This window comes from Eleginops maclovinus, chromosome 8 (genome assembly GCF_036324505.1).
Source record: "Eleginops maclovinus isolate JMC-PN-2008 ecotype Puerto Natales chromosome 8, JC_Emac_rtc_rv5, whole genome shotgun sequence".
NCBI lineage: Eukaryota > Metazoa > Chordata > Actinopteri > Perciformes > Eleginopidae > Eleginops > Eleginops maclovinus.
The window spans coordinates 3,336,419-3,361,029 of NC_086356.1; the positions used below are offsets into that span (position 1 = coordinate 3,336,419).

The window sequence follows — 24,611 nt, forward strand, 5'->3', positions numbered from 1 at the left end:
TGTGCGCGCATGTGTTACATACTGCAGGAAGTGAAGTTGTTATTGTGTCTCTCTACATTCCTAGGACTCGAACACACTCTGCACCTGTTCCTGTCTTTCTGTAACACGCACACACACAAACTTAAATGAATATACACACACACACACACACACACACACACACACACACACAAATCACAGCCTTTCGTCACCAGTTTAAAATGCATTCAATTGGAAAATATGTGTGCACGACATGAGATATAAATCAACATGTTTTCAACACAAGTGTGTGTGTGTGTGTGTGTGTGTGTGTGTGTGTGTGTGTGTGTGTGTGTGTGTGTGTGTGTGTGTGTGTGTGTGTGTGTGTGTGTGTGTGTGTGTGTGTGTGTGTGTGTGTGTGTGTGTGTGTGTGTGTGTGAACTTTGTTGTGTAGGCTTTGGGTCAATAAATGTGGTTTTATCATCAGAAACCAAACTCAGTTCTCAGAGGGGAAGTGGAGGAGGAGGAGGAAGTTCACATTAGCTTAGCTCTAATGACATCTGCAGACCCTGTGTATTTGTGTCTGAGTGTCTGAGTGTGTGTGCAAGTGCACAGATGGAAGAATGTATATCCTTATAATTCCTGCAAGGTGCATTGTGGGGCATTGCCAGCATCCCCAAACACATTAGCTCCTCTTAGCACTTTTATTCGCATTCAACTAACACATTTACGTGTGTGTGTGTGTGTGTGTGTGTGTGTGTGTGTGTGTGTGTGTGTGTGTGTGTGGGTACTTCCTGACCTCAGTCTGTTATTCCCACAGTTCCCAGTGTCTCTTTCCCCACAGATGTCCTGATTGTTGTGGTATTTGTCTCTGTGTCTGCGTCTTTCCACGAGCAGTATTTTTCAGGAAGTAAACAATTTGGCTTTGAAACACAACTGAACAAAACACTGCAAAACATTGGAAGGATTCAACTTTAATTTGTCGATTAATTTGCGGCATCATTTTACACTTTAATTCTGCAGTTTGAGTACAGTTAAAACAGAGACTCAATGGAGAAAAAAAAATCATTTTATTAGGATTGAATTCAGATTGAAACATGCAGAAAGGTTTGGCATAAAAAACAAGTGTATTGCCAAGTAGGTTTACACATTTTGCTTTGGTGCAAAAATAAACACACATGAGGAAAGAAGTTGTAAGAAAAGGATTAAAAATAGAAAGGTTATAATAACATCAAACTTCAGAATTTATTTAACATTATAAAAATCAAGGGAATAAATTGACCATGATGCATTGCTTTTGACCATCTTAGGTTCCTTGCAAACCATATCCTATTACACAGCTAGCACAGCCGCAGCCTCGGTTCCTCACCACTGCATTTTTATTGCCGCGCTTTGAAAACAGCTGTACTCTATACGCCAATAAGCCAAGACTGTAAAAATGTTTCTCAGCCATAACATCCTCAGCACTCAGATTTTGGGATGCCATTGTCCCTTTGCAAAACATTGCTAGTTAATGCATTAAAAGTGAAGAGGTTTTTTTACATAATGCAACTTATAAAAGGTTTAGGAAGTTCTGTTGCTGCATACGTCCACAAACTGTTACCACTCACACTGACCTAAACACACCTTGTTGGGTGTAATTAGAAATAAAATAAGAAGCTTTTCATGGCGTTGAAATTAATGGAACATACTCTAGATAAATTGCTGGAGGAAATCTAAAACATGAAGTGGAGTTTAAGGGAGACATTCAATTATTAGTGGCAGCCCAATATCACTTTTTATTAACCATACAGTGTCTCCTCGTTACTATCCTTGTCTAATAACGAGTGTGTGTGTGTGTGTGTGTGTGTGTGTGTTACAGTGGATTAGGGGGGACATAATAAAGGAAACACATTCAGGGAAGAGAACATGCTTAGGTGGAACTGAATATAGCCGGTGTGTATCAGCTTCTCCTTGTTTCTTATTAAGAAGTTGCAAGTGTCTCTCATATTACTTCTGAGATGTGCTATGTGGTCCCAGTGTTCCCTGATCATCTTTGAACATTAAGTAAAAAGGGTGATTACGGAAACATGAATCAGATGTTTCCCCTCAGAGGCAGATAAACAAGCTCTTGGTGATCTGAGAAAAAAGTCAGGAGGTTTTTTTGTTTGACAGAAACAGTTTGAGGCTGTTTTCTGTTTTTAATAATTTCCTCTCAGGGAGTGTGGGAAGTGAGAGGTTTTTTTTTTGTTTAAATGCCCCCAAGTGTTGTTGTTTTCTTTCCCTTGTATTTCTTCTCTCTGTGTTCTACCATCATATTCTCTTTTACAACATCTGTGTTCCATCCATATGCAAATACTGTTAAGTTAACAAAGCAACCCGTGTCTTTTTGGGGGGTTTGAGGCAGATTAGGTGTAGCTGTGGAGCGGCGCTTTCATTTTGATGTGAGTCAGTGGGGGAGACCGAGGGAGAGGAGAGCGCTTTCAACAGCTGTTCCAGGGTTTGCGTCATGCGGCGCAAAGCTAGCGTCATGGCTGAGTGTTCGCACGCTATGCACACTCACATGCACACAGAGGCATGCTGTGGGACCCCCAGTCGAAGGCATGACCAAACACAGGCATTGTGTGAGGAAGAACGTCACCTGTTTGGAGGCAGTACAGGCTGCTGGTTCTGCTGCAGCCTCACTGCATGTTTGCTGCATGACTGCTGCCCCTCTGAGAGGAGGTGCACACAGAATCACACGAGTCTAAATTAAAGACGGGCCCACAGAATGTGTGTTGTGGCTTTAGTTTCTGTTAGGCACTATGTTTTTGGTCAGAATACTCAAGTAGTGGACATTGAAGATGCAATTGATGTGGTTTCCATGTTGTATTTTTTATGAAAGGAATTTTGAGTTTGTGTAGTGGTTGAGCTTAAGAGGACAATAGAACAAATAAATAAATAAAATCACCCATTTTTAAAGCATTTTGTGCTTTAAAATTAAGATTATTTTGGTTTAGTTTAGATCTTTTTTCAAGTTATTACACACACACACACACACACACACACACACACACACACACACACACACACACACACACACACACACACACACATTGGCTAATACATATACAGTACACACAGTATATACTCAAACTGTTTTGGATGGTATCAGAAAATTTGACTCTTTAATTAAATATGTAATCATTGATGAAAATGTAAAACCATGAGGGTTATTCACGTTCCTAAATAACATTGTTTCAAACTGTTGAAAGATGTACAAAATATATTGAGTAAAATGTATTGAAATTTTGTGAAGGTAAAAAACCCAAATATCTAAAATGTGTACTTAATAAAAATATATGATTCCACTTCATTACATTTAAAGGATATCTAAATCACAAATCTTGTTTTACTTTTTTAGAACAAAATAATTAACAATCCTTTTAGTGTTTTAAGTAAAAATAGGCTAATTTAAAAAAGGCAAATACATGCATCATAGTATTTATCACTTATTTATAAAGTATAGATTTTTTAAACTAAACAACAATTTCCAGCTTGTCAGATTTAAAACATATTTGTGTTCCTCTTAAGTTCCCAGAGCAGCTGCTGCATTTGTTCCGGTTTGAAAATAAAAGCAAAGGCGATGAGTTAAAGAGTTAGGTGTCGATCATCTGTTTATTCCTGCTGGAAAAGGCTTCTGTGTGAAGCTGTTTCCTGCTGAGCCTCACCTTGTGTTTGGCTGTGAGGCTTGTGATGAAAACAAGTTGTATTTTGACCAGACTGATGATTCCTGAATGACGTTGTGTGTTTCTGTGTTTGTGTTGCAGGTGTACGCTCCGTCTGCCAGTACAGCAGACTACAACAGAGACTCACCGGGTTATCCCTCCTCCAAACCTCCCAGCGCTGGTTTCCCAAGCTCATTCTTCATGCCAGGTACTTACACACACACACACACACACACACACACACACACACACACACACACACACACACACACACACACACACACACACACACACACACACACACACTACAACACTTCCATATTTATTCTTTTTAAGAGGAGTTCTGCTGAAAGTTGCACTGCATGACTTCAGCACCATTTCAGCATTCTGTCCAAAAATGTCCCCACAGAATAGGTTGTTTCTCAAAATATGGTCCTCATAAGTGATTTAAAACAAACCCACCAACACACACACATATTTGTCTTTCATAAAAACTTCCTGCAGTGGATTTATGTGTTCATTGTGAAAACTGAAACACAGATGGTGTGATATTATGACATGAACATCTCTTTCTCTCTCTCTCTCCCTCTCTGTGTGTCTGTCAGACGGTCATCACAGTGGCGACCCCTGGAGCAGCAGCAGTAGCAGTATGACCCAGCAGGGTTATCACGGCAGCATGCTGGGGGGCGGGAACTCGGCCCACGGCCCCTCCCAGAGCTCCTCCTACTGCGGGATTCACCCTCACGACAGATTGGTGAGCAGAGCTGTCAATCACAGGGAGTCTGTACAGGGCGTGACACAGGTGATGCTTTACTTTCAGGAAGTCTGTCAAATTAGCCTTTGTTATTTTAAGACTTTAAATGTGTTAGCTACATTATCCTGTTTCAAGGAAAGCTGGCTTATTACAGAGGCTTTTGGGGATAAAATGTATGACTAAATCATAAAGCCAGTGTGATTTAAAAGTGCAGTTTGTGTTTTTTAGGAGACAGATAAACTGTATTTGACCAGCTTTGTATGAATAAGTTCAAAGGTTAATATTAAAGTTGGATAAAGTAATAGATTAACAAGCAACTAACGTCTGTAGTCATTATCCTATCACTTGCTAAATGGCATTGCACTGTTTATAATCTTCTCCTGTATTCGGTGCTGTTGTGTGTTATTGTGATTTTTGGTCAAAGCTTTACTTAGTTCTGGTTTTTTTTCTCAGCAGAGTTACCCGTCGCACTCGTCTGCAGACATCAACTCCAGCCTTCCTCCAATGTCCAGCTTCCACCGAGGGGGAGGGAGCGGGGGCGGGGGCAATCACTACAGCACCGCCTCATGCACCGCTTCCACCAACGGCACAGAAAGCATCATGGGTAAGACACCTGTTTGTGTTCAGGTCCTGAAGAAATGCATATCAAGAACAGTCGATGCTTAGCCCGATGGTTTAGCCCACTACGCTTTGTTCTGACGACATTTCCAAAGTTCGCTTAAACTTCAATTTGAAACTTGACTGTAAAGGAATACTGCAGAAAACCGTTCATAAAACTCTGAAATAGTTAGAATGTTTGCACTTCCTGACATAAGGTCTCTGGGCAGCACAAGCTTCTGCCTTCTGTTACTGGAATTGACAGTCAATACCCCACTTACACCACCTTCAAGTTTCAAATGTCAAGGTTGCTAATAAGTGTCTAAATGGGACTACACACCCAACGCTTATCGGTCTTTAGCTTGGTGGTGGTCATGTGACTTATGGGACCATTTGTTTAAAACCTTAGCTTACAGAGGTGTTCATTGTTGAAGATTCTCCTGCTGAACTAAACCTGAAATGATCATAAACATTTGTCTGCAATATTCCCAAAAATTCAATGGACAAATTTCAGTGACTTTTCAGTGGCCTTCAAACAAATGGCTTCTCTGCACCTGCTAGCATGGATGTAGCTTAGTTCATCCATCAGTATTATGTGGTCATCAGTAAGGTGAGGATACATGTTTGTGTCAAAGCTTTAGTCTTCATCATTAACTACCGGCAGCAACTTTTAGTCGTTGTCTATATGGAGTTAACAAACCTTGAAACTATCATATGGTTTTGACGCTGCATGTCTTCTAGCAGTTCCAACTTTTACACTAGCAATGCTTTCTAGTCAGGAGGCCACATGTTTATTTACCACAACCGGTTATAACAGTCCCTGCTGTGATTGGACTCAGATGATTGAAACCACTTAACGACTCAATTTTAGTGTCAGGCGTAAAACTGTACTTCTCATTCTGGTTTAGCTTTTCTGACAAAGACACACACACATACCAACAAACACACACAGCATGCCGTACGGACCCCTTGCTTTGAGTCGCACAGAACAAATGGAACAGCAATAAGAAACAGATTGAAAGTTTGTTTTCGTTGGAAGACATCTCCAACATTCCACAAAGAATGAACACACACACACACAAGTCAGAGCGGATGAGTGTAAACACAACATGGAACTAATGAAAAAAACATGATGCTGTCGTTTAAATTTAATCTCATGATACGTGTGTGCACACATGAACGCCTAAACGCCGCCGCGCGGTGTTTACAGGCGATTCTCTGCATCCGGCTGATTGGTGCGGGTAAACAAGTGGGTATGTGGTCTTTGCAGAGAGTAGCAGCTGTGGTCAGTTACAATAGATTTTAGCACTGAAAATATAATCTTCCATCAACAGAGCATCACATTTGAACAGTCGGTTTCTCGATGAAGAGTGGCACAGCTTCCTGCAAGTTCAACAGCATGGGTCAGGTTTATATTATGGGGAAATAAAGATTAAGACTGGGACAGACTGGGGAGGATTTACTACAGGCGTGATCGGCAAATCTTCAGTGTAGAGCTGCAGGTTACTTTATTAGAGCATTGGCAGAAAATCAATCAGCGACTATTTTGTTAATCGATTGTTTTTGTTTTTGGTAAAGTAGATAAAAGGTCTCTGAGTTTTGGACTAATCGATGATCAAATTAAGACATCTGCCTTAGGTTCTACAAATGTGTGCAATATTCAATGTTTTCTGATGAGGTATTAACCACACAAGTAGCCAGCAGAATATTGATAATGACAGTAACTGCTTAGCAGACATTTTCATGTTTTTTATATTTGATATTTTCTAATACGACCCTTAGTTTCTGTTGAAAATGACATGAATCCACACGGACCACTGCTGCGGTTCACAGACAGATTTAAGTCCAGTCCAGAACTGTATGCTATCAGATGTAGGTAGTATGCGAGTAATATGTAATATGGATTTGTCACATGGCAAAGGATCTTAAAACTAAGATGTTTAGATTTCTCATATATATATATGTTTCTGGTTGGTGAAACACAGACAGAAATAACTCACAAAATCCCTTTCACCTTCGGGACGCTCTCCTCTTCTGCTCCTATAAGCTTTCATTTATGAAAAATATTTTGTCCTGCACATGTTCTAAATTATGCGTCGAGTCCGGATACAAGCTTGTGTGTGTGTGTGTGTGTGTGTGTGTGTGTGTGTGTGTGTGTGTGTGTGTGTGTGTGTGTGTGTGTGTGTGTGTGTGTGTGTGTGTGTGTGTGTGTGTGTGTGTGTGTGTGTGTGTGTGTGTGTGTGTGTGTGTGTGTGTGTGTGTGTGTGTGTGTGTGTGTGTGTGTGTGTGTCAGTAATCCCTTGGATGGTTTACTAGGCCAGTGGTATGGCGTGAGTGAGACATGAGGCCTTAACCCCAAAACATATGCTGCTTCCTGTCTCTCGCTCTCTCTCTCTCTCTCTCTCCATCTTCATCCCTGTATCTCTCGTCCTCCTCCTCTCCCTCTTTCTTTTCCTCCCTAACAGCGGTTCGGTCCTGCCAATTTCTGTAATGGATTCATTTGCCATGAAAGGATGTTTTTCGCCGTGCTGTGTGTGCGTGGCGTGGATGTGTCTAAGTTGTGTGTGCGAGCGTAAACTTTCCATCTGGGATCTGCTATCAGGAGAGATGAGTCTCTGTGCGTGTGTGTGTGTGTGTATGTGTATGTGTGTGTGTGTGTGTGTGTGTGTGTGTGTGTGTGTGTGTGAGGTCACTTCCTTCCTCGTTGGCCTCAGTGCTCTTCAAGTGTGTGAAACAGATTTGGTTGTGTCGAGGTCCAACATTGGCACACACAAACACATGCTGTCAGTCGGAGGGAATGCACACGAATGTCGATGTTGAGTGTCGGTTCCTATTGAACTCTGTTTCAGTTCTGCAGTTATTTAAGAAGGGGTCAGCACACCATCAAATTGTATAACTTTGACCTGCCAAAGTAGAAATGTGTGTGCAAGACAAGGGAACAAATCAATTTCGTGGAAAAATAAATGAGAAAAAAGGCTCAGCAGTCCAAAAATGTGGCTACATCGTTAGCATGTTTAATATATCTGTTCGTATCCTCAACAACTGAAGCAATGCCGATACACCCTCTTGTGCACAATCCTGTGTCCGTTGATTAACTTCTTCTCTTTATTTGTGCACACCATACTGTGACACACCTATCGTGCTAAACTCAGCCTATGTACTTAGCCTCTGCAGCTAACGGTATACAGCTTAACGTTTGGGAAACATACGGTTGATCTGCATAACGTACATCAATTTTCCCGTGAATTTCCATGCACCAGGCTCTTTTGGTACTAACACACTAAACATTCACTCCTAATGAATATGTGTTGCAGTTTGAGTGTGACAGAATTTGACAGAACAATTAAAAATTGTAGAAAAAAACATCTTTATTTACAAGATTGTGTCCCTATTTTCCCCGTGTGTGTGTGTGTGTGTCACAGCTAACAGAGCGCCGAACGCAGCAGCCAGCAGCTCTCAGACAGGAGACGCCTTAGGGAAAGCACTCGCATCTGTAAGTGAAACCCATTAACATGCATGTAAACATACGCCTCAAATACACCTGTCAAATATCAGCCGAAATGCACGTGTCAAATACTTGCTCAGTATGTTATAAATGCAAATTTGCTGAATATTTTTTGGGGCTTTCAGAGTTGGAGACTTCTTTTAAATGTCTCTCACATGTTTTCAGATCTACTCTCCGGACCACACGAACAACAGCTTCTCGTCCAACCCCTCCACACCAGTCGGCTCCCCGCCCTCCCTCACAGGTATCACAAGACCTTCCCCCTCCAATCACAGCTCACCTGCTATCGAACTTGAATTGAAATTGTTTGAAACGACTAGCTACTAGACTTGTGATCTAGACCTGGAATATTTTGAAATAACTTGCAACCTAGAGACTTGTTTCAGATGTTTTGAGACGTACAATTAGTCTGTAGTGACTTGAAAGTTGTTTGGAAGTTTTAGTGACTTGAGACTCGACTTGACCTTGATTCAAATGAGTTGGGATATGAATTGAATTGGTTTCAAATTACTTAAGGTTGTTTCATATGACTTGCAACCTAGACTTGTTTCCAATTACGTGAGACTCGACTTGACCTTGTTTCACTTGAGACTTAAATAAACTCTCTTTCTAGTGACTTGAATCTTGACTGGAAACTTAAGATATATTCATTTCAAATCCTTTAATTCTAGAATTGATCTTAAATCAAATTAATATATCTGTGAGAAGTAGATGAGTAACAAATGATAATAGCTCTTCATTTGTTGGTAATACATTAAAGGGATATCTGCTTTCTAAGTGTAATCACTTGGGTGTAAAACAGGAGCATTAAAAATTCCTGTGTCCTCTACCCCCTCCACGTCCTCCTTCTCCTCTTATTTCCACAAATTAGTCCTCCTCACGGCTGATGTTGTAAACTCTCCCCGCTCCTTAAAGTGAAAAATGACTTTTCCTAATAATAGTTGTGTCGAATTTGTCTCTAATTGTCGCTGCTACACACACCGTTTGATATTTCCGCGCCGCGCCTGGTGACTGATAGCTTTAATTACGAGCACCACTCCGACAAATCGTTCACAAACCTACCGGCTCCGCGAACACCAGCCCCCCTCTTCCTCCTCCTCCTCCTCGTCATTATAGCTGCCTCGGATATTGCCTGCGAAACCATAATTGGTGTTTATCATTGTGTCAGAGTTACTCCACTTTTTACAAATTAGAAATGAAGCCTATTAGAGCAAACTACATGCAAATTGATATCCAAGGCTAATTCTACCAGGGTGTTTTACATGGTTGGACTTGGAATAATTTATCCTGCAGTTTAATACATATATTTGTATTTGCACATGAATGTACCCAGGTGATTACTCATTAATTAGCATATGGAAATGAGCATGTAATATGAATGGGGGAGAGGGGAGAGAATAGACTGCGAGACAAAATGGGAAGACAATTAGAAAAAAGGGGGGAGAAACACAAGCTAATGAGATGAGATCAGAGTTACAAAGGAGGGATCAGTGGTGGGGACACAGAGGAGGTAAGGGGAGGAAGGAAGAGGGGGAAACTAAGGTAAGGAACGGAGGACAGAGGACGAGAGGAGACGGAGGACTTAGAAAGAAGATGATGAAGAAAAGTAGGAAAAGGAGGCGAGAAGGGTAAGGAAGGAAAGGAAGGACAAGAGGAAACAAGTAAAGAAAATAAAGAGACAAGGAGAGGAAAAATAAGGAACTGTGATATGATGGATAAGAAGAAAACAAGGGGACAAATCAAGAGGAGAACAAGAGGAAAGATAACACTACTGTGGGACAGCAACATGAACAAATCTGTCACCTGACTGGATGAATGTGTCTCTCAACGGTCTTTTTTACTTTCGGTTAACATTTTGTGCATATCATTTACACTGTTCAACCTCTATCCATGCTGAAAGAGGTCTGTTTCCTTATTAATTTAACATCTAAATGAATGATGTGTGCGTTCATCCTATAGAGAAGAATACGACCAAGTTCTGACCCAGCAATTAACAAACTGAGAGAGAAAGCACACGGGCAATATATGCAATAAAGCGTTCAAATTTCAGTTCAAATCTAGCTGTCTTATCACCAATTCTCCACAAGAGATGGAGTCCTCTCTCTCACCTGAGTTTGGCTCCGATTGGACAGACACCCCATTGGACATGAGCACTTCTGTTACCCGACTGTAAAAATGATCACTCAGTCTGTCAGATGTAGTGGTATGTTCCACTTTCTGATGTGGATTTGCTGATTTAATCAATGCAATGTTAAAAAACATCTGTTTCTTGAATCTATTTTCCACTCGAACACAATGGAGTTTAAGAGGTTTCCTTGTGGTTCGAAAAACAAACGTCCCATTGGATTAAAAATTGAACTTCTGTTGAGCTCCCGCATCCATACAAATGGGCTTTCCTTTGTGGTGAACAAATACTTATATAGAACAATCTAAGTACTATTATAGTTAGTGTTTTCTGAGGATTTACCATAAATAATGTGGATATTTTTGCAGATATGTGTTGCTTTCTAGTATTTAGAGTCTCATTAACCAAAAATGAAGCTCAAATACGTTAAAAACATTGACCGGAAACTACCTGCATGGCTAGATACAACTAGGACAGGTGAAAAGTGTTGGTAGTGATTTGGATAAACTCAGTGCTTTAAAGCTTGAGCCACATCTGGAACCCAGAGCCTGCTGAAAGGCCTTCCCTTCTTCACTCAGATCCTCATATTAATGTTAATTTACACAAGTCATTGTGCCTCCTCTGTATACCAGCTAATGAGACCTGTCGCTTCAGATTCGACCCTTCAGAGCGACGGCAAACACAAAAGCAGGAAAGAACAGAGACACAAAGCTTGTTTATTCTGCAGAGGGCCCATGCTAATCAACCACTTGTACCCTTTCAGAAACAAAAGCCCGATATTAGCATTTCTGTTCGCAGATATGAATTGGTTTGTTTTTGTCCTTTCTTCCTCATCTCTCAGTTTATTATGTCCGAGCGCCGCAAGTGGTTAGGAAGAAGCGCTCCTTGTGTGTGAGGATGTCTGGTCTGCTGTTTGGTGCTACATTGAGTGCTTTCTTTTTGCCACATATGAAAAGGATAAGAGGTTAATCCAAAAAAACAGACTTCTTCTTTCTATACACAAGCAGCACCCATGTAGCCAATCCCAGCATGCTTTGGGGGAAAGGCGGGTCACACCAAGAACAGTTTAGCTGTCTATCAAAAACAATAACCAGTACAAGTGTCAGACTCCAACAATCTCTTACTGATATCTCCATTTTTTGCATCCTTGCTTTTAATCTTTCTTGTTCCCTCACTCCTCTTCTGATCATGTCTCCTTGTCTCCTTTCTCCTAGCTGCCAGTTCAGCTGTCTGGTCGAGGAATGGCGGACAGGGAGCATCATCGCCAAACTACGAGGCTCCACTACACTCCCTGGTATGACATACACACCAAAAATGGCTTACATCACATGGTTTTTTTGTATGTTTGACATTACCTCCCTATCACACACACTTCTGTGTCTCTGAATGAGCTCATTACTGTATTTCTTTGCTTATTTAATGCAGGAAAAACATAATCTGTGTAAAGCTGCTAGTCAAACAAAGAGACCATGATGACTTGCCTAGAAACTACATCTCAGAATGGATGTCGATTCAAAGCTCCTTCAGTTTAGAGACGAAGATAAGAAAGAAAACGTGAGAGCAATTCTCTCATCATTTTTCTGTGTTCCCTCAATCTGCAGCAAAGTCGTATCGAGGACCGCCTGGAACGTTTGGACGATGCCATCCACGTTCTGCGGAGTCACGCGGTGGGGCCGTCGACGGGTATGCCGAGCGGGCACGGTGACATGCACAACCTCATCGGGCCCGCGCACACGCACAACGGCGGCATGGGCGCTCTGAGCAGCGGCTACGGTTCAGGACTGCTGTCGGGCAACAGACACTCCCTCATGGTAGGAGCTCAGAGCATGTTTGTATCCTGTGGGAATGAATGTAAAGGTGATGACAGAAGTCCCATTAATCTCACATACAACGTTCCTCACTGTCAATATGGCACTTATATTAAGATCATACACAAAGAATCTTTCTAGAAGTATTTGAATCGTTTCTGAATGTCTGATTATCCAAATATGTATTGTATATTGGTCAGTCATAAAGGGAGAAGGGGTTAGTTAACAAAGAGAAGGGAAGGAGGTTAAAGGAATGGAAAAAAAGGTCTTAAAAAGTAAAGGAGAGGGAACAAGAGGGAAGAATTACAATTGTGAAGTCAGACAGACGGCAGTAATGTTTTCCATATTTAGTTTTTGTCAACTTGAAACAATAAACATAAAGAACCAAGCAGCTGTGTGACATAAGGAGATGTAGGAGTGTGTGAGAGAAAGAGAGAGTTCAGTCAAACTTACTTTGTTTATTTGTGCTTTGAGCATACACACACACACGCACACACACACACACACACACACACACACACACACACACACACACACACACACACACACACACACACATACACATACACATATAGTACATATACACACCAGATGTGTAGACATGCAAACCAACACACTTTTGAAAACCTCTTTCTGTGTTAAAAAACTGTCAGTATCCTCAAGGGACTTTTTAGATCTGTGTTGCAGTTGTAACTGACGGTGTGGCCTGTAGGGGGCGCTAACAGTAACTTTACTGTTCTAACTCCAGTAGTTCAAAAGCATTGCCCCTGCCGCCTGCCCCCCCCCCCCCCCATCTCTGCTCTTTGTTAAAGTACTTTGAAGTGTTGTTTTCTAAATGGAGAACACCTGTGGTACAGTGGTGTGTGTGTGTGTGTGTGTGTGTGTGTGTGTGTGTGTGTGTGTGTGTGTGTGTGTGTGTGTGTGTGTGTGTGTCTGTGTGTGTGTGTGTGTGTGTGTGTCTGTGTGTCTGTGTGTGTGTGTGTGTGTGTGTGTGTGTGTGTGTGTGTGTGTGTGGGCACTGACCGGCTCCCACAGAGATTATCTTGTTCTCACGCATATCTGTCCAGCTGTCTCTCTCCTCTACATTTGTCCGGTTGGACAGTACACACTAACACTTATTAACATAACAATATTTTGGGAATATTAATTAAGTCTTTCTCTCTTTGCCAGTTTATCTTTCTCCCCCTTTAAAGGGACATCAAAACAATCACAAACGTGGCGATAAAAATAACCAGGGATTGATAAAACTTTAGCTTTTAAGTTGATGTCCCAATTTTTGGGAGAAAAAACCACAGACAGCCAATCAAAATACATCTTAACATAAATATGCTACACACACAAGCGGGAGGAATAATTCCTTGTTTTTTTATCAGCAATTAAATGTATTTAAATAAACTTCTAACAGTTTGATTATCCCTATTTCTTTCTATGCACAATATACAGAAGTAGTGGGTCTTCAATATCACATATTATGCATGTTAATGGTCTGCACAGTTTTTCTCCCACACACTTCCCTCCCCGTCTGCCTGAAACTCATCCATTGGACTCCTTTGATTACTTCCCGAACATAGTGACATCACCATGTAACACTGTCGCTTCCATCAGGTAGCACCTAGCGGGCAGGACACTTCAGCTTGTTGTAAAGGTTGTCAGCAAAAGTCAAAAGTACGGCAGTTTATGCTGTAGGTTTAGGATTTATTCAAAGGCAGATGTTTTACGAAATGAAATCGAATGTTGTTCTCATAAATGGGGCAGCTTCCTCCCCAGATTCCACCTGTAGGCTCGGGGGTTAGTTATCTAATCATCACTCAATGTTCTTTGTAAATATGTGGAGTGATGAAGCCCGAGCCTAGACGCCAAACTCAAACTATACACTGCTTCTAATAAACATACTAATGAAACCTGTGAGTTGTGAGACTGAAATAAGACTAATACTGCGTAATTTGAACATCCCTGTGAAGGAACGTAACTTGTGAACACTAAACATGTCATTTGGATAGAACTTTGAGAAAACATATCTCCGCTTTAACAAATGTGTAAATGCGTAAAGACTTGACTTGAGTGGAAAGAAGACGAGAGTGTTTCTAGATTTATGATGTCATTTGAAAGTTGTGGTAGAAAAAAGGCTTAAAAGTTGGGGAAAAACTACTTTTCGAGTTTGTTCTGTGGTGCATTTAAACACTTCGCAGCTCTTTGGACTTCCCAGGAGACAAATTTGGCATTAAGCTTTTATGAAGTGCCGTGCGGTTTAGCCCAAGAAAACATTACAAGTAAAACTCCTTGTTAAGGCTAATATTTGTATAAACTACTTTAAAGCTTGATGTTGGAGTTATTCCAAATACATTTCTGACTTGTTTTTATTCAACCAGTGGAAAAAGAGAATGAAGTATATGTTCTAAAACAAACTATTTTATTTATGGACTCTATAAACACACACAAAAGCCCTTAAATTGCTCCTTGTGTTGTCATTAGGGCGAGTGTGTGTCTGTTTATTCAGGCTCAGGGTTATTGGCTGATAGACAAACAGACTCATTAAGAGTGAAAACACAGCAGCTCTATATAAAGTTATTCCATGGGCGGGGTCGGTGGTGCCGAGGTGCTGCCTGCTATCAGGGAGTCTGAACTGTGAGTCCTCAGCAGCTGAGCTTATATGTCCTTGTCATGCAGACGAGATAAAATCTGTTTGCTTATCTGGGTTCAACTATCAGTTTTCCTGTGTATTTACACTCCATTTTACGCTACTTATAGCTGTAATATATACACGACATACAAGTGTAAATTATACTTCTACAGAGTAGTGGAAGAATGAGTCCTAAAACCCAGAAATTAGTCAGAATTTCAACACGTTTGGGTTTTTCGTCTTAAAGTCAACATTTCTCAAATGGTTGAATTCCCAAAATAAGGTCTATAGTTAACGCAAGCTTACGGTGTTTTGATGTATAGTTGTTCAACTTAGAAATAGGATTTCTGAAGCTTCTATGTGTCATAAAAAGGGCGCTGGCTAACAAGAAGTTAAATAAGACAACTAAACATCATCACGTCAAATATTAGCCACCTTTAGCTTAGCTTTGGTGATGTGAAGATGCACGAACCTGATGTTTATAATATTACGTTTGCAATTAACTTCTTGAGATTGCATTACATGTTAACCACTATAAATGTGATGGAATTGGAGGAGAGGTAGAGTTGAGTGTCATCGGCATAGCAGTGGAAATGGATTGCCACGTTGGCCGAGGGTATGTCCGAGGGGAAGGATGTACACGATAAAAAAGGAGGGGACCGAGGACTGAACCCTGTGAGACACCGTGGGTGACTGGGGCGGTCACACGGAGGTTTGCTGATCATCCACAGACAGTTTTATTTTCCTCATGCAGAAATACGGAGGGAAGCAACGTTTCTTTACAACATTTTATAGCATTTTCAGATTATTTTTCTTTCACATATAAGATTTGCTGTTAAGGTTCTGGGCAAAATCAAAACACAGCCATGATTAAAACGGGCAATCACTGATTATAAAAAGTAAACAACATAATGAACATCTGTCCGCAGTTCTTTACAGTTATAAATATTGGATTATGTGGACCCATTTCAATCGGGACATGTGTGTGAGTGTGTGTGTGTGTGTGTGTGTGTGTGTGTGTGTGTGTGTGTGTTTGTGTGTTTGAACAGGAAGCTTGAACCAAAGAATAGAAAGAGACTAAATAGAAATGCTGAAAAAAAGAGATGAGGGGAAAATGAAGTGAGAGGAAGGAGTGATGTAATGTCTGAAATGAAGCCATTGTGTTTGAGACGTTTTCAGTTTTTTCTCAGGCATTCATTCCCTCCTTTTTATCCTTTTTGTTTGCTATGCAACTCTTCCTATCACTATCACTCTTTTCAGGATTTCTATTTCTTTAAAATCATCACCTCCCCATATTTCCTCGTGTTTCCTTTTCCAATCCCTCGCTATTAATTTGACTTTACTGTTTCGGTCTTTCCTTCCTTATATTCTCACATCATGTCATTTTTCTATATTTTTCCCCATTTACGTCGGTGCAGATGTGACTCAATTTCTCCTACTGTGTTTGAATGCTCACACACACACACACACACACACACACACACACACACACACTTTGTTCTCTTCTTTCGCGTTTTATTGCATATTTACTTTATTACATATATTCTGTCACTTGTGTTTTCATCTTCCTGTCTTGACATACATATTTGCGCTCACTCTGTCCCTCTTTCTCTCTCTTTTATGTACACATTTGCACACACACACACACACACACACACACACACACACACACACACACACACACACACACACACACACAGCTGTATGTAGTTTGGCAGTGTTCGGCAGAGACGCCTGCAGGCTGAGGTCATTACTCTGGGAAAACAGGTGGTAGACTGATGTGGGGGAGAGACATACATAGATGTTAATGCATCGTACACACACTCAATTACACACACACATATATTGCGACATTTTACTTTTTTTTTCAAGGTCGATATTTTGTTAACGCTCAAGACATTACAGTCATTGTATTGAACAGTTGTTCTAAAGGTGTGAGGCTGACACAAATGAAACAGGTCATTTTCAGTGTTTTGAACTCCGACCTGTCGTGCCTCCCTTAAAATTCATGCACAGAACCAAAACTTTATCAAACAAATAAGCAACATGTTTCGTGTGTTATGTCAGTATGATGTTATAATACAGTTGAGAGTTGTGTTGGGAGGGCGACTGAAACGAGGGGAAAGGTTAAATCAGAGAAACGTCTCTCTCTCTCTGTCTCTCTGTCTCTCTCTCCATTAAACTGAGTTACAGTAGTGGGAATGGATCATAATCTGCATTACTTTTCTGTAAAACACACTAATGTCTTTTAATACTCTGCATTTCCTCTCTTGCCTCATCCACTAAATGTAATTCTATAAGCTGCTGGAAACCTTCTATGGCCCATTTGACTCCAGAGCAAGAAAGTGGGGCACATAGTTTTGCAGGCGCACCCGGCAGTTAGCATCGCACTGTTTCTTTTTACTAATAAACTTTAACAAACTACATTAATTACAATGCAACCTGGTTTTGAGTCACAGGTTAAGCAACGGAAATGTTAAAAAAAAGTCACAGTGTTGTTTGTATGGAGGACCAACAGGGACAAAGTAAACAAAACAGCACTAAAAATATGAACGTATAAACAATAAGATTTTTCTTTTAAAGGTTTAAGAAAATATAATTATCTAAACTGGATCTGCATTTAGTAAATCACTTATAATCCAAGTGCATCTTCGCTTCCTTACATTTTCCTCTCTTCGACTTTTCTTTTTTAATTCACGATTTAGGCGACAGCGGGGTCTGCTGTCCTTCACTCTGTTCATTTCATGGAAAGTTAGGGGGAAAAGTATATACATGTCACGCCACTGGAAAAGTGTTTTCAGTATTTTCCTCCCATGGAAGTTCTCAACACTGAGCTCTGTGTGTGTGTGTGTGTGTGTGTGTGTGTGTGTGTGTGTGTGTGTGTGTGTGTGTGTGTGTGTGTGTGTGTGTGTGTGTGTGTGTGTGTGTGTGTGTGTGTGTGTGTGTGTGTGTGTGTGTGTGTGTGTGTGTGTGTGTGTGTGTGTGTGTGTGTGCGCGCGCATGCCTGTGCGTGTGTGTGTCTGCATGCCTCTGTGTATCGTGTGTGTGTTGACATTGCTACAGCAGGTGCTTTCTGTCAAGTGCTCATTTTGCACAGAGCAGAGACTGTTCAGTTTAAAGAATGTTCCACTGTGTGTGTGTGTGTGTGTGTGTGTGTGTGTGTGTGTGTGTGTGTGTGTGTGTGTGTGTGTGTGTGTGTGTGTGTGTGTGTGTGTGTGTGTGTGTGTGTGTGTGTGTGTGTGTGTGTGTGTGTGTGTGTGTGTGTGTGTGTGTGTGTGTGTGTGTGATGTGTGGTACTATGCAGACTCCAATCTGCTTTCTTTACAATTTAAAGGACTAGTGGACAGTATAACCAACTCTGTCTCCAACTAAATCCGTCAAAGACTCAAATTAAAATAAAGTTTGTTTTTTTCTGGGAAAATCAAGTGTTCTAGAAATGCAGTTGTGATAGGTCACCAGTATATTGTCCTTTCAAACGTAATGCAGTTTAGCTGTATGGCAATGTGAATTATCAAATTCTGAATGCCATATTAAGAGGAACATGTCCCACACACATTCCTTCTCATTGGGACATTTCTGTTAATTTTACAGATCTTCCTCCAATCCTCCCTTGCTGCAGATGTTTTTTTACAGACAATAACTGAAAATGACAAAAGTAAATTGCAGAAATCCATATAAACGGCTGAAATATTATAATTTACGGAGGTAGTTTAGTGACAGTTCGGTCTGCTGGTGGTGCATTGCAACCAACTGTCAGATTTAACAATTTCCATGTTATTGTTGTTGTTTTGATAATACAGTTGAGAGAAGGGACAGTTAGGAACACCATCCCTGTTGATGCACTCAAGGACAATCCGACATGTGGATTTTGAGAGTCCATGAATGCAACAAAAATCAAAACAAATGTGGACAAGATAATCTCAACTCAGGGTCTTCATACTTATCTTTTCCCGCTACTTTCAACTGCAACATGCAAATATTCATAACAAAATCAAAGCATTTCACTGATGCTTCCATATTGATATTGCCTGTGTAATCCGTCATCCAATCAGATGTCTTGAACCAGATGGGCGTGGCTGAGCTGTATGTTGACAACGTGAGCTACACCGGCAGCAGATCAGTTTATGTGTAATTTATTTATGTTTTCCCCTCCGTCTGTCTCCTTCTCCTTCCCTCCTCATTGAACTAAATTAAGGAAGAGAGAAGGAAGGCTCGTTAAAATATAAAAGCCCTCCATTAAAAATGTACGCCACCCTCTCTGTCTCCCTCGCTGCTGCCATTTTACATTTGGGAATCCAGGCCGTGATGAAAGGCAGAGAACGGAAAGGAAAGATGGGAGGCAAATAATAAACAAGGGAGCAGACAGACGTATGGAGGGATAGATGCTCAGTTTGACACACACACACACACACACACACACACACACACACACACACACACACACACACACACACACACACACACACACACACACACACACACACACACACATACAGGCGAGCCAGTCGACATTTTGTGATATTTACATGGAGCGAGAGGGGAGTTTGGCATGTGGTGGGCTACACCTTCCTGTCAACCAGCTGGATTTACCCCCCCCCCAACACACACACACATACACACACACACACACACACACACACACACACACACACACACACACACACACACACACCCAGAGGATCTGATTTTCAAAACAACTGTATTTATCCTTCAAAAGAGTTGAATTGACAAAAAAGTATTTTTGCTCTTCTTTATTTATTTTACTGGTTTTTTTTATTGAATTAAATGATGAGTTAGTCCATTATTGCGCTATTACAGACCCTCCACACAGTGTCCAAAGTGCAATTTAGATAACTGTTGATTCAAACTTTTAAAACAACATTTAATACCAGATAATATCTCTCATCATTAATATCAAGCCACTGTCCCACTGATATTCTCAAAGTAAAATACTCTGGGAAAGGAGGGAGGGACAGACCATTCCAAACAGCAGGATGCCACACACACACACACACACACACACACACACACACACACACACACACACACACACACACACACACACACTAAGAGAGCCCATCTCGTGCCAAAACAGTGAGTCCCTGCTGGTAGCTGCTCGGTGCTCTGGGAATTAGACATCCCACAATTAAACATATGGGCATTAAGATAATTGTCAGTTGTGTGTGTGTGTGTGTGTGTGTGTGTGTGTGTGTGTGTGTGTGTGTGTGTGTGTGTGTGTGTGTGTGTGTGTGTGTGTGTGTGTGTGTGTGTGTGTGTGTGTGTGTGTGTGTGTGTGTGTGTCCGACAGATGGATAGGATTCAGCCTAGCACACTATCACCCACATGCACCCCTAAAGTATCTCCCTGAAAAAACACGTGGGAACAAGACAGACACAAGTCCCGAAAAAAGGTGTAAATATACATGTCAGACATGCAGATATGAACCTGGAATGAGACACACACACACACACACACACACACACACACACACACACACACACACACACACACACACACACACAAACAAAAACACACACAAAAGCACATTGGAGGAGAAGAGCACAGTTTTCCCACCTGAGTAGTAGTAGTGTGCTGGAAAACTGTGTGTGTGTGTGTGTGTGTGTGTGTGTGTGTGTGTGTGTGTGTGTGTGTGTGTGTGTGTGTGTGTGTGTGTGTGTGTGTGTGTGTGTGTGTGTGTGTGTGTGTGTGTGTGTGTGTGTGTGTGTGTGTGTGTGTGTGTGTGTGTGTGTGTGTGTGTGTGTGTGTGTGTGTGTGTGATGGAGATCTTCAGGTTTAAGAAAGGCAGAGGATGCCCTCAACAGGCCAGTTAGAGAACTACAACATCTGGAGGAAAAGCAAGAAAGACATTTTTCAGAGTTAGATTTATTTTCCAGTGTAGGTTTGATCACTTCATCATTTCTTAATTACTTTATGTTAAAGAGTGACATTTCCTTTAGTTTCTTCACACTAAGGTATACTAAACTGATGTAATATTCTCATGACTCGAGTTAATCAGCAATGAGTGTTAAAAACCTATTTGACTTTTTCACATCCTTTACAAATGTATAAATGTCATTTAAAAAAAACAATTAAATGAAAACTACTACAGTTGTTTTATACCGTCATGTTCTGGTATTATTCATATTATAATTACATTAATATATTAAATAGCAATGTTGTTACTTTCCCTTTATTTGGATTTCCACTTAATGTGTTTATTGTTTCCTCCAAAACTCAAAGACAAATGAATAACCTACTTGGCAATAACCTTCTTCTAGTTCTAATTGTACCTTTTATTTATTATTCATTTTTTCTCAATTCAAACAGAGACATTTGACAGCATTTAAAACAATGAAACATACATTCATTCATACATACATACATTCATTCAAGTATTTTAAGTTATTATTGGACTTAGTATTCATTCAATCATTTTTAAAACCACTTGCCATCAAATGAGGATTAATCCGCTGGTGAAAACAGTCCTAAAAACTGCACAATTGACTCTTTTTATATTACATTTTGAGTTACTCTTTCTAAAAAATACCAGAAACAGTTGACTTCTGGGAGAGCCTGAACCTAATATGAGTCCATAGCGGTTCGAAACCAAGGCATGCCTTCAGTTCAGAATGAAAACAGACTACGTTTGGATTTAAATTTGAATTAAGAAAAACCTCACCCCTTTTCCTCTCTGTTTTGCAGGCGGGCTCTCACAGAGAAGACGGCAGCGGTGTGGGCCCTCTGCGTGGCGGACACTCGATGGGAGGGCAGGTGCCGGGGTCTCAGATGCCGGGTCAGTCGGCCACATCGCCAGACCTCAACCAGCCCGACCCGTACCGCGGTAAGACCCACATCAGGATTAAAATACCTCTGATTTTGTTGGTTATTTTGCATTTCTGTTTCGCGGGTCAATTCCCTTTTTTTGTAATTCATTCAGATTACAAAAAGTGTCCTAATTCTATTTATTCATTTAGTAAATGATGAGCAGAGAAAGAAATGGAGACTGATGGACAAACAGCATCTGTTGTTTTTGGTCGTGCTAAGTGTGTTTCCATCCCACTGGTATCCCATCATGCACTTGTGAACACACACACAGTCACACTAAATTAAGTTAACCAACTCCGTATTGTCATAACAATAAAACTGAAAAAGTAAGTGATAAAAAAAGCAATATTATTTGTACAGCACCTTACTCTTGTGCAGCAATAGAGGGAAATAGACACAGAATGAAAATAGGATGTAATACATGAACAGCAATAATGAATGGAAAATAAAACACTTAATAAATAAGATTTCTAATAAAATTGGGATGACATATTTTTTAGAATGGCTAGAAAGAAAGAAAACCCCATTTATTGATAATAAAATAATCAATATTAGTTCAAACATTTTCAGCTAATTTAAAGATATCAATTCAGTTCTCACCTTTTCTGTTACCTTAGTGAAGGAGATAAGATTTAAGATGGAAAATTAGAAGAAAGTGAAGACGATTTTTTTGTTGATATTTAACTTTTTTTTGTTTATGTTTTTTATATTTTAGCTTTTTTTAAATAGATTTTATATATTTTAAACTGCCTTGTAAACATGCCACTGTCACACAATCATTTCCCAATTTGGTATCGATAAAGTATCTAAACTAAATCTAATTAGATTAAGTGGAAAGGAAGGAAGATTTGGAAATGATTCATAGAAGCTTTAACGAAAAGGAAAAGGAGATGCAAGTTGATGAAGATGAGACAAATATCGGATACTGAGGGTCAGAGAGTTAACACCTGCACACACACACACACAGTCAGATCTCAGCTGGCAGGCCTGGACTGCATCGCCCGAGCGGTAAAGGACTTAACGAGAAGGGTAAATAAGTATAGCGCGTGTTTGTGATATGAATATGGAGGAGGAGAAGTGTATATGAGCGTGCTGTGGAGCAAATTAGCCCTGAGCTCGTTTTTAAAGGCTGAAAATGAGTCTGCTGGCAGAAAAGTTCAGCCAGCGGCAGCCGGAGCCAAGTGTGTAATGAGGTGAGAGAGAGAGAAACACACACAAAACCCAGGCAGAGTGTGTTCCTTATACACACACACACACACACACACACACACACACACACACACACACACACACACACACACACACACACACACACACACACACACACATAGAGTGGAGGCTGTAAATAGAGGGTATTAAAATGGTTTTGGCAGCAAACACTTTAAACTCGGTTTCAGAGCTGTGGTTTCTTCCTCTCTCACTCTCAATTTCAGAATAATTATGAACAGTGTGTTATATTCACATATACATCCCCACAGTTACCTTATATATTTCACACTTATTAAAAGGTTGAGTTCATCCAAATAGCACCAAGCACTAAACGTTGGCACTTGAACATCCAATACGATGTTCCTTTGATATTGGCTTGACTTGTCATAGTGAGCCACTCTGTTAAATTAGGGTTAGGGTTTGTCTGACATCGGCTCAGCTGTTTCTAGTCCGAAAAACAATGGTGCCAACGATCCGCTGAAGGACGAATAATTAGCTAATCATCATCAGGGGACGGGACTTACGCCGTGGTCAAGCTGCCAAACTAATGCTCAACATCATAGTTAGTTTTTTCCCTGCCCTTCGCCGCTATTTGGATAATATGGGACAGAAGTGTCTCTTATTAAAGTCCATTTCTATTCAACTCAATGGAGCAGGTGTTTTCAGAGTACCCAAGCAACTCCACTCTTGAAACCTAGCTAAATCTGATCAGTGTGGACTTAAAATGTCATTAGATTCAGGCGCTTGTGTATTTGATTTGGTGTCATCCAGCTGATTTGGTGTCCTCAAGGAGAAAAACCAGATAGGATAATTTAAAAAAGGACTCTGGTGTTTTTGAAGGTAGTATTCACTACCAATACGTATTTTAGTGTCTTCCAGTGTTAGTTTGTGTCTCTCTGGCTTAAGTGAGACTTGCAACGTCACTTTTCACGGTGTGGCACCGTGATAAATGCTGCTATTTATGGACAAACACACAGCGATTGTATGGAGAATGACACACACACACACACACACACACACACACACACACACACACACACACACACACACACACACACTCTAAACACAGGCCGTCACAAAATGCCTCCAGTCAGGCAGACGGGGATTCAAAATGGCTGACAGTTCGGCGTGTGTGTGTGTGTGTGTGGGAACAGAGCGGAGTGTTTTGTGTTGACTGAGATGTTGGCAGCGTCCCAGTGTCGAATCCATACAGAAGTCAAATAAAGACTGCTGTGTTCGGCCGAGCAAAGAGGCAGATCAAGGGTACAGAGGATTCACATGTGCATCACCACCCTTCCATGCGGCCGTTATTCGGACAATTCTGCTTTCACACGTCAGCAGAACGAGCGGGAAACAGAGCATGTTCATTTGAAACATTGCTTGTCTAAATGAGCTGTTTTATCCAAGTAATTATGCACTTTGTAAACTAGTTTTATCTATATTGGTTACAGTGTGCAGTGGTTTTGACTGAATTGTGTGGTGGTTATGTTTTATTATTCCAGCTGAGAGATGCAATAATTGATA

At 40.7% G+C, this 24,611-nt stretch overlaps 1 protein-coding gene across 1 annotated transcript in view; it reads left to right on the forward strand.

Annotated features, from left to right (window-relative positions):
- Positions 1-24,611, forward strand: part of tcf4 (transcription factor 4) — a 178,543-nt gene that overhangs the window by 146,920 nt on the left and 7,012 nt on the right. The window contains exons 11-18 of the mRNA XM_063890231.1: positions 3,747-3,852; positions 4,250-4,446; positions 4,852-5,002; positions 8,418-8,488; positions 8,666-8,744; positions 11,840-11,919; positions 12,227-12,436; positions 21,756-21,894. Coding sequence (XP_063746301.1) covers positions 3,747-3,852; positions 4,250-4,446; positions 4,852-5,002; positions 8,418-8,488; positions 8,666-8,744; positions 11,840-11,919; positions 12,227-12,436; positions 21,756-21,894 — 1,033 coding nt within the window. The remainder of the gene's footprint in view (positions 1-3,746; positions 3,853-4,249; positions 4,447-4,851; positions 5,003-8,417; positions 8,489-8,665; positions 8,745-11,839; positions 11,920-12,226; positions 12,437-21,755; positions 21,895-24,611) is intronic.